The sequence below is a fragment of the Amblyraja radiata genome, chromosome 1, assembly GCF_010909765.2.
Source record: "Amblyraja radiata isolate CabotCenter1 chromosome 1, sAmbRad1.1.pri, whole genome shotgun sequence".
Lineage (NCBI taxonomy): Eukaryota > Metazoa > Chordata > Chondrichthyes > Rajiformes > Rajidae > Amblyraja > Amblyraja radiata.
The window spans coordinates 31,333,972-31,349,063 of NC_045956.1; the positions used below are offsets into that span (position 1 = coordinate 31,333,972).

The following is a 15,092-nucleotide window of genomic DNA, read 5'->3' on the forward strand; positions in this document are numbered from 1 at the left end:
TTGTGAGTCTGTGGAATTCTCTGCCTCAGAAGGCAGTGGAGGCCAATTCTCTGGATGCTTTCAAGACAGTGTTAGATAGAGCTCTTAAAGGTAGCGGAGTCTAGGGATATGGGGAGAAGGCAGGAACGGGGTACTGATTGTGGATGATCAGCCATGATCACAGTGAATAGCGGTACTGGCTCGAGGGGCCGAATGGCCTACTCCTGAACATTTTGTCTATTGTCCATTGACTAGATATCGTGTAGTGAGCGATACTATATCTATATAAAATATTACTATATAATACATATTATATAACGTATAATATATAGTGTTTATATAGATACTATATAGGTAGAAATCCTATACCTCAAAGCCTTTCCACCATCTACAAGGAACAAGTCTAAATTGTGATGATATACCTTTCTGTCCTTTGGATGAGTGCAACTTCAACAACTCTTAAAGAGCTTGACGACATTGAGGATAAAGCAGCCCCTGCACTAAGCTAAATATTCATTACCCCCACCTTTACCACCCAGCGGCTACAGTGAGTATCATCCATAAAATGCTCTGCAACTGCTTCCCAGTGAGGCCGTGCCTGTGGGACTAACTTTACCAGAAGAACTGCAGTGGTTCAAAAATGCAGCCCATTGTTAATTGGCCTGTCCCACTTACGCGACTTTTCCGGCGAATGTTGAAAATCCAGCGGCGACTAGAAAGACGCTGCGCCTCTTTGGGCGACTGAGGAGACTACCCGCGACCATACAGGTTACATGTCGTGGGGTGAAGCCTGTAAGGTCGTGAGAGGTCGCCCAAAGAGTCGTACCTTGTTCTGGTCACCGCTGGATTTTCAACGTTGAAAAATGTCGTCGACCTGCAACAACCTATGACGGGTGTCGGCAGTCTCCGAAAACGTTGCCTAAGTGGGACAGGCCCATAATTTCTCAAGGTAAGTGAAAGATGGATAATAAGTGTTAGGGTTGTCACTGACAGTAAGACACTGAAAAAGGAACAAGTAAACAAAAAAAATGTAATGTTCAGATAATTTGTTGTCATTTTATCAGCTGAAATACTAATAAAATGATTTCCCCTCTCCAATTAATGCCCTATTATTGTTAACATCCACTTCAGAAGACAGACAGTGCTTCAGTTGTTTGGCATCTAATGCAAGGATTAAACTAATGACCATGTTTCTCAAAAGTTTAAATCCTACTGCTGATAAAGGGGGATCATCATTTATGTGGCTATCATTCATTCATTTGCTCGGTATTATGGTGGGCAGCTGAACAAAAAACATGTCAGTCGAGTGCCCAAATAAATTCCATGCTTTATTTGCTCAAAGTGTTTATTTGACTTTAGAAACTCTTGACCTTTGGAATTCAACAAAGCATCAGAAAAATTCAAGAATCTCGACAAGACCTGGATGGCAAATGATCAACAGTGTCTCTGAGATAGGGAAAACAGGCTTCCCAGTAACACAGACAAATACTGATTCTGTAGGGTTGAAATGAAAGGGAGAGAATACCTTTGCTGAAAGATGAGAGCTGCACAGGCCTTTTGTTTGTTTGTATGCTTCATTATAATTGACTGGGTAAGTTTTCCTTCTGAATAACTCCTACACATAGAGGTACATTACTGAGGAACCATCGGCTGTGATTTAGATCCTGATGGTAGGCTGACAAATCACAATAAAGTTCCATATGTGTGGCAAACTGCGGCCGCTGTAGAATATAAATCAAATCCCATTCATTTTCAGTTGTACTCTTATATTTAGAGCATGTTAATAATCATCCTGATAAAAATAAGGTGAATTCATTTTAATAGAGCTATGCTTTGCAGATTAGATGATGCGGATCTATGAACACTGTGATTTGGAAATTATTGTACAATGTGAATTTGGAGGATTTTGGGTGAATCTTTGAAGAAATAATTAATCGTAGTTCGAATTTTCAAGCATCTTCATGTAAAACAGCATCTATCATATAAATCATCAAAGTCTCAAGTGAGATAAGCCTGGAAACCTAATGTTAATTGGTTTAGTCAAGAAACTTCCACATAAATGTAGAGAAGTTTGGGATGAATTGTGGTCTGACAGTGTAACATGAAAATCAGATTCCGAATGTTAGCATGTTGGGTGGATGCAAACTGCTGAGATAGATTCTTAATAGGCTGGCAGCTGATCAAGCATAGTACATCGCCATCCTGGCGTGAAGCCAAGATTGTAAACGGAAACTGTGCCAGTCCAATTTATATAGGTTAATTTCTTACCCACTGCATTAAAATTCATATTCCAGAGTGAACCTGCTCCTTTTTCATTTCTCAGAGTACAAGTGACTAAGACACCCTTCGATTTGTTCTGAAAATGTTTGTGCTCAGTAGATACTCTAATATTTACTTTCATTCTATATATTTGAAATCTGTGCTTCTGCAACATGCTGCGATCTGCTCTGTCCAATTGCCACCTGGGTGCTTGAGATCAAAGACCATTCCATTTATATAATATCAATATCTCAAGATTTACTTCTCACAGTGACAGTGCCAGAGTTGGTGTCTACCAGAGGAATAATTTATGTTAACTGAAATGTGCTTGTTTTATTATAACAACCATGAAAATGTGAAGAGTCATACATTTCAAGAATGCTGTGTATTTTTATTAATGCCTAAATGGATTGATCATAGCTATTTAGTCCTGATGGCAGCATCAGTAAGATAAATGGAGAAAGAATGTCCAAACTATACGCAGGGGTCCTTGTTTGTTCAATGGAAACTCAGCTAGGTTAAATGCTTGTGCTTCAACTCTCCATTTGTGAAACGATTATCCCTTACTTTTATTTCTATACAATTGAAGATTCGGTCCGAGTCCAGGCTGGCACCCCATGGTCCAAAATCTGTGGAGATGGTTGGCCCACGAGCTGCATGTATGGAGAAGAAATGGCCAATTTGCACTGCTGATCATTGGGTAGGTGGTACAGTCTTCGACCTTTTTCTTTGGTGAAGATTTGTTATATTTTAGAGAGGTAAAATAACATATTTGTGCATTACTATTATAGAACCATAGAAACATGGAAAGCATGTGCAGGAGTAGGCCATTCGGCCTTTCGAGCCAGCACCGCCATTCAATATGATCATGGCTAATCATCCAGAATCAGTACCCCATTCCTGCTATTTCCCCATGTCCCTTAATTCTGTTAGCCCTAAAAGCTAGATCTAACTCTCTCTTGAATACATCATAGGGGGCTATGTGTCCATCTGGGTGCAGAATGCAAGGATTAATACATGTTCAGCATCAACAAAACGATGAGCGGGTACAAGGGATCCAACAGATGCTGGAGAACTATTCCAAAATGTCGGGGAATACTCACGTTACTGTCAATGAAGCAGTCGACAGAATCAGACAGTCTCTGAACAGACTTGGAAGTGAGTGCTTATTTTGTTTTTACAGTTCATCAAGTTCAATGTTCATCAGTATATTCACATCAATTTAGTCTGTTTAGATAGAATTTTGCCTTAAAAATTGTGTTACCATCTCACTTCATTTTGAAGTATTGATTTCTGATAATTTCATGATATATTCATGTTCAGTACAATGCCTGACATTCGGTTTTTCTTTCAGTTCTTTAAATATGTATAGTTAATGTAGATCAAACAGTATTGCTGATTTGATCCGTCTGGTTTTGCTGCTGATGACCTGATCCATAATCCATGTCAGGTTTTTCACACCACCACCACCTCGTGCATGCGGGCAGCCATGTTGTGTTTGAACTTACGATTTGGAGCCTACAGTATGCATCTCGATGGTCTCTGTATGTATACAAATTAAAGTACTTGTTTTGATATATAATGACTGTATCATAAGTACTTTGCACACGGTGTCAAAACCAGACATGGATCCAATCAGTAATACTGTTTGATCCACAGTTAAGATTTTGGGTTTTCAACAATTTCTACCACGATGCTTTTGGCTTTTCTAGAGTTTGGAGACACTTACTATCGGCTGGTGGATCAAGTGAATTCCAGATTGACCAACTTGCAAAACAGAATTAATTATCAAATTGTCAAATTAAGGCTCTTACAGAAGAGCATACTTGAACAATTTAGAAGCATCACCAGACTTGAGGTAAAGACAACTATTTTGAAATCGCAGTTTTTTTTTCACTCTGTTAATTAGAGACATCAAAGTTATAGAACACAGAGCATAACACAGGAACAAGCCCTTCAGACCACCGTGTCTGTGTCAACAATGACGCCAATCTAAACTAAAGGGCCTGTCCCACCTGGGCCGTCACTTACGCGACAGGCCAGTAGTGACAGTCGCGCGACGGTCCCGCGAGAGTCGTGCGTGTCACCATGCGCCCGCACGCCATCTGGAGCACGTGACGTCATTTGAAGATGGACACAAAATGCAGGAGTAACTCAGCGGGACCGGCAGCATCTCTGGAGAGAAGGAATAGATGATGTTTCGGGTCAAGACCCTTCAGTCTGCAAGACGGATCTTGACCCAAAACGTCACCCATTGCTTCTCTCCGGAGATGCTGCCGGTCCCGCTGAGTTACTCCTGCATTTTGTGTCTATCTTTAATTGTCTTGGCAACACTCTGGGAGTAGGAATGGGGGCGGATCCAGATCCGCAATGGCCGTGTGCCCCAGGCCGAGTTTGGCGATCGTTTGCCTGCTTCTGCTGCTGTTGGAGGTGAGACGTTGCGCCACGCCAGGGTCTTGGGCCTGTCCCACTTTGGCCGTCAGTTACGCGACAGACAGATTTCATTTGGACGAAGTCCACACTCCTCCACGCCACTCCACACTCCTCCACACCATTCCATGCACCCGTCCCGCGCTACCCACATGCTACCCACACGCTACCCACATGCTATCCACACGCTAGCAGGTCGCGTAAATGGTGCGCGAAGGACAGCCAAGTGGGACAGGCCCTTTCCTCCATCTGTCTGCACCTGGTCCATATCCCTCCATCCCCTCACTGTTCCCATCTCTGTCTAAGTGGTTCTTAAACATTGCTATCAGATCAGATTCTGTCACATCCCTGGCTGCAAAGCTATTCACTGTACCTCAATACACATGACAATAAACCAAAGCTGAACCATTCCAGGCATCTACCACTCACTGTATAAAAAACTTTGCCCGCACATCTCATTGAAACCTTCTTCCTCTCCCCTTAAAGTTAACATTTCACATTTCCATCCAGGAAATAGTCTACTGTGTCTATACATCTCTTAATTTTTATGTTAATTCAAATGTCCAAAAATTCAAATTATATCTGTTTAATATTTTTGTTATTAATAATTGTTTGCAGATCATAATAATCATAATCGTAATCGTAATTTATTAGCCAAGTATGTTGTGCAACATACGAGGAATTTGGTTTGCCATACAGTCAAACAAAAATGCACCAAGACACACAACTGTATAGAAATTTGACATAAACATCCACCACAGCGACTCCTCCACGTTCCCCACTGTGATGGAAGGCAATAAAGTCTTATCTTCTTTCCTCCTTTCCTCTCGTGGTCGGGGAAGTTGAACCATCCGCAGTCGGCGATCGAGCTCCCACGTCGGGGCGGTCGGTCTAAGCCCCCGCATCGGGACGGTCGAAACTCCTGCGGCTTGGAATCCCCGACATCGGTCCCTAACCATGGACCACGAGCTCCACGATGTCAAAGTCCACAGCTCCCGCAGGTTGGATCACCAAAGGCCAATCCCTGGCAAAGGGATCGTCCTCACCAAGATGTTAACGTCTGTAGGCTCCACGGTTTTGGATCTCTAGTATTCCCAAACAAGAGGCCGCCAACTCCACGATGTTAGACCTCAGTGCAGACGGAGATACGACACGGGAAAAGTCGCATCTCCATCGAGGAAAGATAAAAATTTCCTCCACCACCCCCCACAAATATAAAAACTAAAGATAAGCTAAAAGATACATTTTACAACAAATTAAAATTACAAAGAATGAAAAAGATGTAGACAGACCGTTGGTGAGGCAGCCATCATACTGCGCCCACCGGTGAATATGTTAGACAGATATTTGCCAGTTGAGATTGTATATTAGTATCATCTTGACATTCTCCGCTGGAGTGGTTGTGGATAACATTACAATGAAGAAGGGTGCTTGATATTTGGCACGAGACTCATCTGTTTCTGTGTTGTATCTCTCTATGTTATTGGCTCTGTGTGGTATCTCTCTATGCTATTGTCATAGCCCTGTCCACAGGTCAAAGGCCTCTGTTGCTCCCGTGGGGAATTGAACCTATGCTGAAGGGCTAGTTGCTTTGCCGTGAACTGGACAAGTCAGGTAGCACGAGCCAAGCTCCCTCCGCCCTTGATCAGAGTCATCTAGATGAATCACCTCTGGCTCCCATGAGCCACTTGGCATGGTGGTGGTTCTGAAGAAGGGTCTCGACCCCTAATCGTCACCCATTCCTGCTACCCAGAGATGCTGCCTGTCCCGCTGAGTCACTCCAGCATTTTGTGTCTATCTTCAATGTAAACCAGCATCTGCAGTTCCTTCCTACACATGGCAGTAGTTTATGATGGCCGAGGCTGGAGCTCCATTCGTAATGTGAACATAGAGTTATAGAACATGGAAACAGTCCCTCCTTCTATGATAACCGTCAGGCGTCCATTTTGCACTAATCCTATCCTAACCCATTTTATCCCCTGCACATTCCCATCAGCTCCTCTCCAGATTTTACCACTCATCTACATGCAAAGGAAAATTAAGGGCCTGTTCCACTTAGGCGATTTTTTTCGGCGACCACCGGCGACTGTCACAGTCGTAGCAGGTCATCGAAAAAGCAAACCCCCCCCCCCCACGACAATGTCTATGACAACCTACCACCTAGTCAACATCAAGCTACGGCAAGCTACCGACAACCAGCAACCCATTAGGACGTCCACCTATAACCACACCTATGACAACACTACGACCACACAGGCGACAAGCCACGACAACCGAAGTCAACCTATGCCCACCCACGACAAGCTACGACAAGGAACGGACCTGTCAGCGACAATTGAAAACAACTGAAGACAATTCAGTCGCCGGTACCTGTCGCCGGTTGACATAGGTTGACGTAGGTAGTCGCCAATGGAATTCACTGAAGTCAGCACCCGGCGACAACCAACGTCACCTGGCGACAACCTACGACAGCACCTACGACAGGAGACGACAAGCTACGTCAAGCCCACAGTCGCCGAAAAGTTTTGAACATTTCAAAATCCAGCGGCGACCAGAAAAACGTTACGATTCTTTAGGCGACTTGAGGAGACAACTCACGACCATACAGGCGTCGCCCCGCGACCATGTGGTGACAGCCTAGTCGCCTGTAGTCACCGGAAGAATTGTCTAAGTGGGACAGGGGCTTTACAGTGGCCAATTAATTTACAAACTGGTGTATTTGCAGTATGCTGGTGGGAACCCGGGGCATCAGGAGCAAACCCATATGGTCACAAGGACAACATGCAAACTCCACATATAGATTACCAGAGATCAGGATCCAACCTGGGTTGCATTAGCTGCGAGGCTGCAGCTCTACTAGCTGTTCCAGTATGTACCGGAAGCTACTTCAGTACTTAAGATACTTCAAAATAGGGAATTTAGTTTAGTTTAGAGAAATAGCGTGGAAACAGGCCCTTAGGGGCCACCGAGTCCGCGCCGACCAGTAATCCCCGCACATTCGCGCTATCCAACACACACTAGGGACAATTTACAATTTTTACCAAGTCAATTAACTTACATTCCTGTACGTCTTTGGAATGTGGGAAGAAACTGAAGATCTCGGAGAAAACCCACGCAACTCACGGGGAGAACGTACAAACTCCATACAGACAGCACCCATCGCCGGGATCGAACCCGGGTCTCCGGCGCTGAAAGCGCTGCAAGGCAGCAACTCTACCGCTGCACCACCGTGCCGCTCTATTCTATCTACCTGCCAGTATTTGGCCTATATCCCTCTTAACCTTTCCTATCCATGTATCTGTTCAATTGCCTTTTAAATGTTGTTACAGTGCCTGCCTCAACTACCTCCTTTGGCAGCTTGTTCCATAAACCCACCACACTCTATGTGAAAAAATGCCCCCTCACATTCCTATAGAATCTGCCCTCTTACCTTAAACCTATCTCCTGCTTTGGTTCATGATTCCCTACTCTGGGTAAAACTGTGTAGCCACTCGATCTATTGCCTTCGTGAATCTCTATTAAATCACCGTTCAGCCTCCTGCCCATCAATGATTAAAACCCTAGCCTGCCCAACCTCTCCCTATAGCTCAGGCCCTAAGGTCCTGACTAGATCCTCAACATTCTTCTCTGAACTCTTTTCAGTTTAACAACATCCTTCCGATAGCAGGGTGGAAAACAAAACTGAATTCAATACACCAATTATGGCCTCACCAATGTCTTGTACAGCTTTGGTTGCCAACTTTCTCGCTCCCAAATAAGGGACAAAAGGTCAAAATAAGGGACAAATTCCCGACGGCAATTCGTTGACCGACTCGACCGTGGCTGGGTGAATGATGAGTTGGCCCGGGTGCTGGACTGCACACAAAGCCCAGCCGGCGGGCCAGTGAGGAGTTTTGGCCCGGACTACGAGGAGAGGGGAAACGCATCAAGAATCTTCTCCAATTGCCCTTGAAATAAATGTAACATCTCACCGAGTCATGGGACTCTCGAGCCTGGGGTTGCTCAAGATGGAGAAGGCACTGCTCGCTTTGGATCTCTGTGGCTAGAACGGATGGGGGTCATGCATAGACAGCAGAAGGAGTGCACAATATCCTGAACAACCCAACCAAACCAAACTCTACCTACCCCATCTGTAGGACAGTCAGAGGATCCATTATCTTTACTCAGCTCGGCTTAGAACTCATAGAACTGCAATGGAAGCAAATCATTCTCGATCTGAAGTGTCTGCCCAAGAAGGATATTCTGCAGTGGCCTGAATGAGAGCTGTTGCAACTGTAAATACGCTCTTCTAAGCTTACCCCCCAGTCTAGTTGATTCAAAAACGCACCGAGTCAAGCATTGGAACTAAAATTAATTTTTAGATTGAACAGCAAATTCCCCTATACGATAACTAAACTGCCACGGGTTCGAGCCTTGTTTCTGCCTGGACAAGCCGTTCAGCCTCGTGCAAACAGAAACACTCCAAAATGTCACGCAGTCCCAAGCGCTCTTCCAGAAGATCGGCAAAGGACCTCGTGGGGGCTGCCATTAATAGGTCCCCGAACCTTGAGGGGCTGAACTACATAGGGGTGGTCTCTTTACAATCCAATCACACATATTAATTACATCAATACATTATTGACAGTTCCCCAAACCAATCACAGAGTTTCCCATACATTGTTTTTAGGAGAAGCTTTTGGAAGGAAGCTAACTTGAATAATGCAACATTTACCCTGGAATTAAAAACAACATTGCCAGGGCTTAACACTTTGGCCAATCAACAATCAGCAGGGTAACTGTCTTGCAACATTATTTACATTATTTACATTGCTTTTGCAGTAATCCAATCAACCATGCATTTTACACTTCTTTGGAGGTCTTCTGTGAAAATCTCATTCATACTGACAATTGAAGAGATACTCATACATTTCTTATCTGCAACACTGATCTGGGCCCTAAACTTCCTGACAGGGAAGTCCATTCAGCAGCTTCTCTTATATCTGCTGAAACACAGACTTGACAAAAATAGCCTAGCAATGCATGAATCCTTTACTAAATTTTGGTTCTATTCCTGTTCTATTCCCGGCCAGGATTTACATTCCTCCCTTTTATCATGTGTTAACCATAATTTATGATAACTATTGTACACTGGTGACTGTTACATTCTATCAAACATTTTACAACAAGATGATGATGTGTCTTCCCTGAATCTCATCAAGCTTCCCGAGTTTTCGTGGACGTAGCCTCATGGTCCAAATCAGATGAGTCTTCACCTCCTGAGTTTTCGTGGGTGCGCATCCCCTCCATCCGTGTTGCCAATCCTTCTGTACTTGATCCATAGTCTATCATATATTACTAAATCTCTGATCTTGACCGCTTTTGGCCCACTGTGCTGCGATTTCCGACAGAACGCCGCAACCTACGGCCGTCATATTTGGCCACCTCGCTCAGAGCTCCCCTCTGCCTTACGGGTGCGGAGGATTTTTCCCATCGATGAAAAATCAGAGAGATATTAATGTTTTTTAAAAATTCACCATGCTCTCTGCTGCCCCTGCTGGAGGGATGCGGAGGGACTATAAAACCAGGAAGTGGTGGGCCTCATTCACTCTCTGCAAGATGGATGAAGACAAGGGTCACGTCTCTGAGCTTTGAATAACACTGAACAAATGTCTACACAACAGTGAGAACCCTTAATGTGGTTTGAAAATGAAAATATGGTTTGTTTGAAGTAAAAAGGCAATGCCTGCAAATGGTTGTTTGGGTGCTTTGGCTTGAAGTTGAAAAGCACTACTTACTGCAAATGGTGACTTCGGTGTTTTGGCTTTAAGTTTAAAGGCACTACTTACTGCAAATGGTGGCTTGGGAGCTTTGGCTTGAAGTTAAAAGGCACTACTTACTGCAAATGGTGGTTTGGGTGCTTTGGCTTGAGGTAGAAAGGCACTACTTACTGCAAATGGTAGCTTGGGTGCTTTGCTTGACGTTGAAAGGCACTACTTACTGCAAATGGTGGCTTGGGAGCTTTGGTTTAAAGTTGAAAGGCACTACTTACTGCAAATGGTGGCTTGGGAGCTTTGGCTTGAAGTTGAAAGGCACTACTTACTGCAAATGGTGGCTTGGGTGTTTTGGCTTGAAGTTGAAAGGCACTACTTACTGCAAATGGTGGCTTGGGGGCTTTGCTTGAAATTGAAAGGCACTACTTACTGCAAATGGTGGCTTGGGTGTTTTGGCTTGAAGTTGAAAGGCACTACTTACTGCAAATGATGGCGGGTAATTTGGCTTGAAGTTGAAAGGCACTTCTTACTGCAAATGGTGGCTTGGGTGCTTTGGCTTGAAGTTGAAAGGCACTACTTACTGCACATGGTGGCTTGGGTGCTTTGGCTTGAAGTTGAAAGGCACTAATTACTGCAAATGGTGACTTGGGTGCTTTGGCTTGAAGTTGAAAGGCACTACTTACTGCAAATGGTGGCTTGGGTGCTTTGGCATGAAGTTGAAAAGCACTACTTACTGCAAATGGTGGCTTGGGTGCTTTGGCTTGAAGTTGAAAGGCACTACTTACTGCAAATGGTGGTTTGGGTGCTTTGGCTTGAGGTGGAAAGACACTACTTACTGCAAATGGTGGCTTGGGTGCTTTGCTTGATGTTGAAAGGCACTACTTACTGCAACTGGTGGTTTGGATGCTTTGGCTTGAAGTTGAAAGGCACCACTTACTGCAAATGGTGGCTTGGGTGCTTTGGCTTGAAGTCGAAAGGCACTTCTTACTGCAAATGGTGGCTTGGGTGCTTTGGCTTGAAGTTGAAAGGCACTACTTACTGCAAATGGTGACATGAAGTTGAAAGGCACTACTTACTGCTAATGGTGGCATGAACAAAGGCACTACTTACTGCAAATGGTGGCTTGGGTGCTTTGGCTTGAAGTTGAAAGGCACTACTGCAAATGCACTTACTTCCTGTTTGCACTGTATATTGATTTTAGATGAAACGCTACCACTTACGGCTATGATTTTTGGCCATCTTACTCAGCTCCCCCTCTGCTGAGCAGGTGCAGAGAATTATTCCCATCATTGAAAAATAAAAGTGTTATTAGTGTTTAAAAAATGTTGAGGATCTCTCTCCTGTCAATCATGCCATGAAAGCCACACCTTTTCCGGCGGGAGGGGGAGGGGTTATAAAACCCAGAAGTGTGGGTGTGGCTCAGTCTCTGCATGATGGGGGAGGGAGAGGTCATGACTCTGTCTGAGCTGTGAATCAACTGAACACACTGAATGTCTACTGAACTTTGAGTTTGGTGTTTTGTGTGGTTTTATGGTGGTTTCACCCTGCATGAAATGGTATGAAACTGCATGTGAATTTGGTGGCCTTGGACCCTGCTTGAAGTGGTATGAAACTGCACTTGAATTCGGTGGCCTCGCACCCTGCTTGAAGTGGTTGGAAACTGCACTTGAATTTGGTGGCCTTGCACCCTGCTCATAGTGGTAAGAAACTGCACTTAAATTTGGTGGACTTGCACCCTGCTTGTAATGGTAGGAACATGGATTTGAATTTGGTGGCCTTGCACCCTGCTTGAAATGGAATTTCAAGGAATAGCCATGAGTCAACTGCCAGCCCACCAGCCGTGAGTGAGCTGCCAGCAGATCAGGCTTGAGGGACTGAGCTACCACCTCAAGAACCCATACCAGCACTCCAGAAAGCCCCCCCACTGGCCACCAATTTTGGAATTGGTGGAGAGGTGGAATATTGCGTCGGGGGACCAGCCCTCCCGTGTGAACATGGGACCCAACGGGTCCCACTTAGTCTAGTAGAGTATAAAGTAGAAGAACCTGGGATAAAGTAAGTTAGCAGTCCATACTTCCACAGCGGTGGAGATATACCCATGCATTCCTTTATCCACTGTCAAGAAAAGGTCTCTCTCTCTAAACTGATCCTATTTTTATGATACAATTCTTCCCACACCATGATCCTAGCTAAAATGTGGTCAGTTATCTCTGCAGTCACATGGTGGTTTCCAATGCACTCTTAATGAAGGTTCCTCATATGAATTTCAGCTGGGTTCAGTTCAAATTTCCCTACAGGCGTGACTCTTATTCAAAACAACCAATGCTTCAATTCAGCCAAATTCAGTCTCAGCCTTTAATTTACTATTTTGAGTTTCAGGGTCTGTCTTACCTCTTCTTCAATCCACAGCTTGTGGTCGATAAGCACAATTCAATTCAATTGCTGTGGAATTCCCAGCTACAGTATTTAATTTCATCAATTTATTTCACTATGTTGTGGACCATTATTTTAAATCAAGCCAAATAAGAATTCCAAATCTAGGGACAATTTTCTTTACACCTTGATAATAGTAGTCGCTTTATTATCAAGGGTTAGATAAATTTTGATCCACCGGTCAAATACATCGACTCTGACAATAAGTACCCACTCCCCTGGTACTTCTTGTAACCCAATGCACCTTTTTTTCTCGTTACTCTTTTTCTCGGTGGTCAGCATTGACTTCTTGCAGGGGAGCTTTGTTATTTGCACTTCCTCGTTCCCAAGTATTTTTATACCATCTCTCATGTTCCCTGGATACTCATTCACGTTCTTCAATACTGGACCTCTGCCAAGTTCTATCCTTCCCTTGATGACCATTACCAATCCTTCCCGTCTCTGGCTGTCTGTCTGGGGGTGAGACAATAAAAGATACCAGGTTAATACTCAAATTTCAAATACTTTTAACCCATATCCCATAAGCCATTTCCAAATCTCAAATTTCAAAGTCCTTCCAATACATACTATACAATGAAGGACATGACTTCAGAATTAAGGGACAGAAGTTTAGGGGTAACATGAGGGGGAACTTCTTTACTCAGAGAGTGGTAGCGGTGTGGAATGAGCTTCCAGTGGAAGTGGTGGCGGCAGGTTCGTTGGTATCATTTAAGAATAAATTGGATAGGCATATGGATGAGAAGGGAATGGAGGGTTATGGTATGAGTGCAGGCAGGTGGGACTAAGGGAAAAAAATTGTTCGGCACGGACTTCTAGGGCCGAGATGTCCTGTTTCCGTGCTGTAATTGTTATATGGTTATATGGTTACAATTTGAGGGATCTAATTTAGAATTAGTCAATTTATTCCTAGTAGCTAAAATCTGGGCGCAAAGTAGGTGTCCCCGAACCGCGGAAGAGTGTTCATTCCCAGATTTCCATATTTAGTTCTTTTAAATTGGAGCTTGCCTCAATGATTTCTAGAGGCTGTCTATATTTCTTCAAGTTCCTGAGATGTCGTTCTTCCTTTTTCACTGGTGTCAAATATTATGTTATGTTGGTAAGATTGGACATAGGGTATGCATAGATCTTCTTTTCCTTGATGTTAAATTTGCAGGAGTAGGAATACCACTATGAGGAGCAGCCATCTTTGTCTGTTGGCCTTTCCCAGGTTGTAAACTTTAAAGGGACAGGACAGCATCACTTCTTTCTCTCTGTTTGTCTCTGTCTCTGGGGAGCTACTTGGATGGAAATGATGGTTACACATCCTACCTGAGCTGTGTCTTCTGCCCGTTCTTGAGGGTCCACATGCTCTTTTATCTCACTCAGATTCAGATTCAGATTCAGATTCAATTTTAATTGTCATTGTCAGTGTACAGTACAGAGACAACGAAATGCATTTAGCATCTCCCTGGAAGAGCGACATAGCAAATGATTTAAATAAATAATAATAAGTGATAATAAGTGTCCGGGGGGTGGGGGGGTGATTGGCAGTCACCGAGGTACGTTGTTGAGTAGAGTGACAGCCGCCGGGAAGAAGCTGTTCCTGGACCTGCTGGTTCGGCAACGGAGAGACCTGTAGCGCCTCCCGGATGGCAGGAGGGTAAACAGTCCATGGTTGGGGTGAGAGCAGTCCTTGGCGATGCTGAGCGCCCTCCGCAGATAACGCTTGCTTTGGACAGACTCAATGGAGGGGAGCGAGGAACCGGTGATGCGTTGGGCAATTTTCACCACCCTCTGCAATGCCTTCCGGTCGGAGACAGAGCAGTTGCCATACCATACTGTGATGCAGTTGGTAAGGATGCTCTCGATGGTGCAGCGGTAGAAGTTCACCAGGATCTGAGGAGACAGATGGACCTTCTTCAGTCTCCTCAGGAAGAAGAGATGCTGGTGAGCCTTCTTGATCAGAGTTGAGGTATTGTGGGTCCAAGAGAGGTCATCGGAGATGTTGACTCCCAGGAACCTGAAGCTAGAAACACGTTCCACCTCCGTCCCGTTAATGTGGATGGGGGTGTGCGTGCCGCCCCTGGACTTCCTGAAGTCTACAATGAGCTCCTTGGTCTTCTTGGAGTTAAGGGCCAGGTTGTTGTCAGCGCACCATGCTCACTCCCCATATAATGGCATGTTATAGGCAGTACTATCCTGAAGGCACAACAACTCAACAAAAAGTTATTAAACAAGCTTACAATTGCTCCTATTCCTCAC

The 15,092-nt window shown here is 44.4% G+C and overlaps 1 protein-coding gene across 2 annotated transcripts in view; it reads left to right on the plus strand.

Annotated features, from left to right (window-relative positions):
* Positions 1–1,379: 1,379 nt before the first annotated feature.
* The window catches only part of LOC116972229 (fibrinogen alpha chain-like), a 37,563-nt gene continuing 23,850 nt past the window's right edge, over positions 1,380–15,092 (plus strand). The window contains exons 1-4 of one of the 2 annotated variants that reach the window (XM_033019691.1): positions 1,380–1,570; positions 2,828–2,938; positions 3,213–3,396; positions 3,951–4,096. In XM_033019691.1, the coding sequence (XP_032875582.1) occupies positions 1,517–1,570; positions 2,828–2,938; positions 3,213–3,396; positions 3,951–4,096 (495 nt within the window). In that variant the 5' untranslated portion in view covers positions 1,380–1,516. Of the gene's footprint in view, positions 1,571–2,821; positions 2,939–3,212; positions 3,397–3,950; positions 4,097–15,092 lie in introns of both variants that reach the window. The other variant, XM_033019681.1, reaches the window with a different exon arrangement.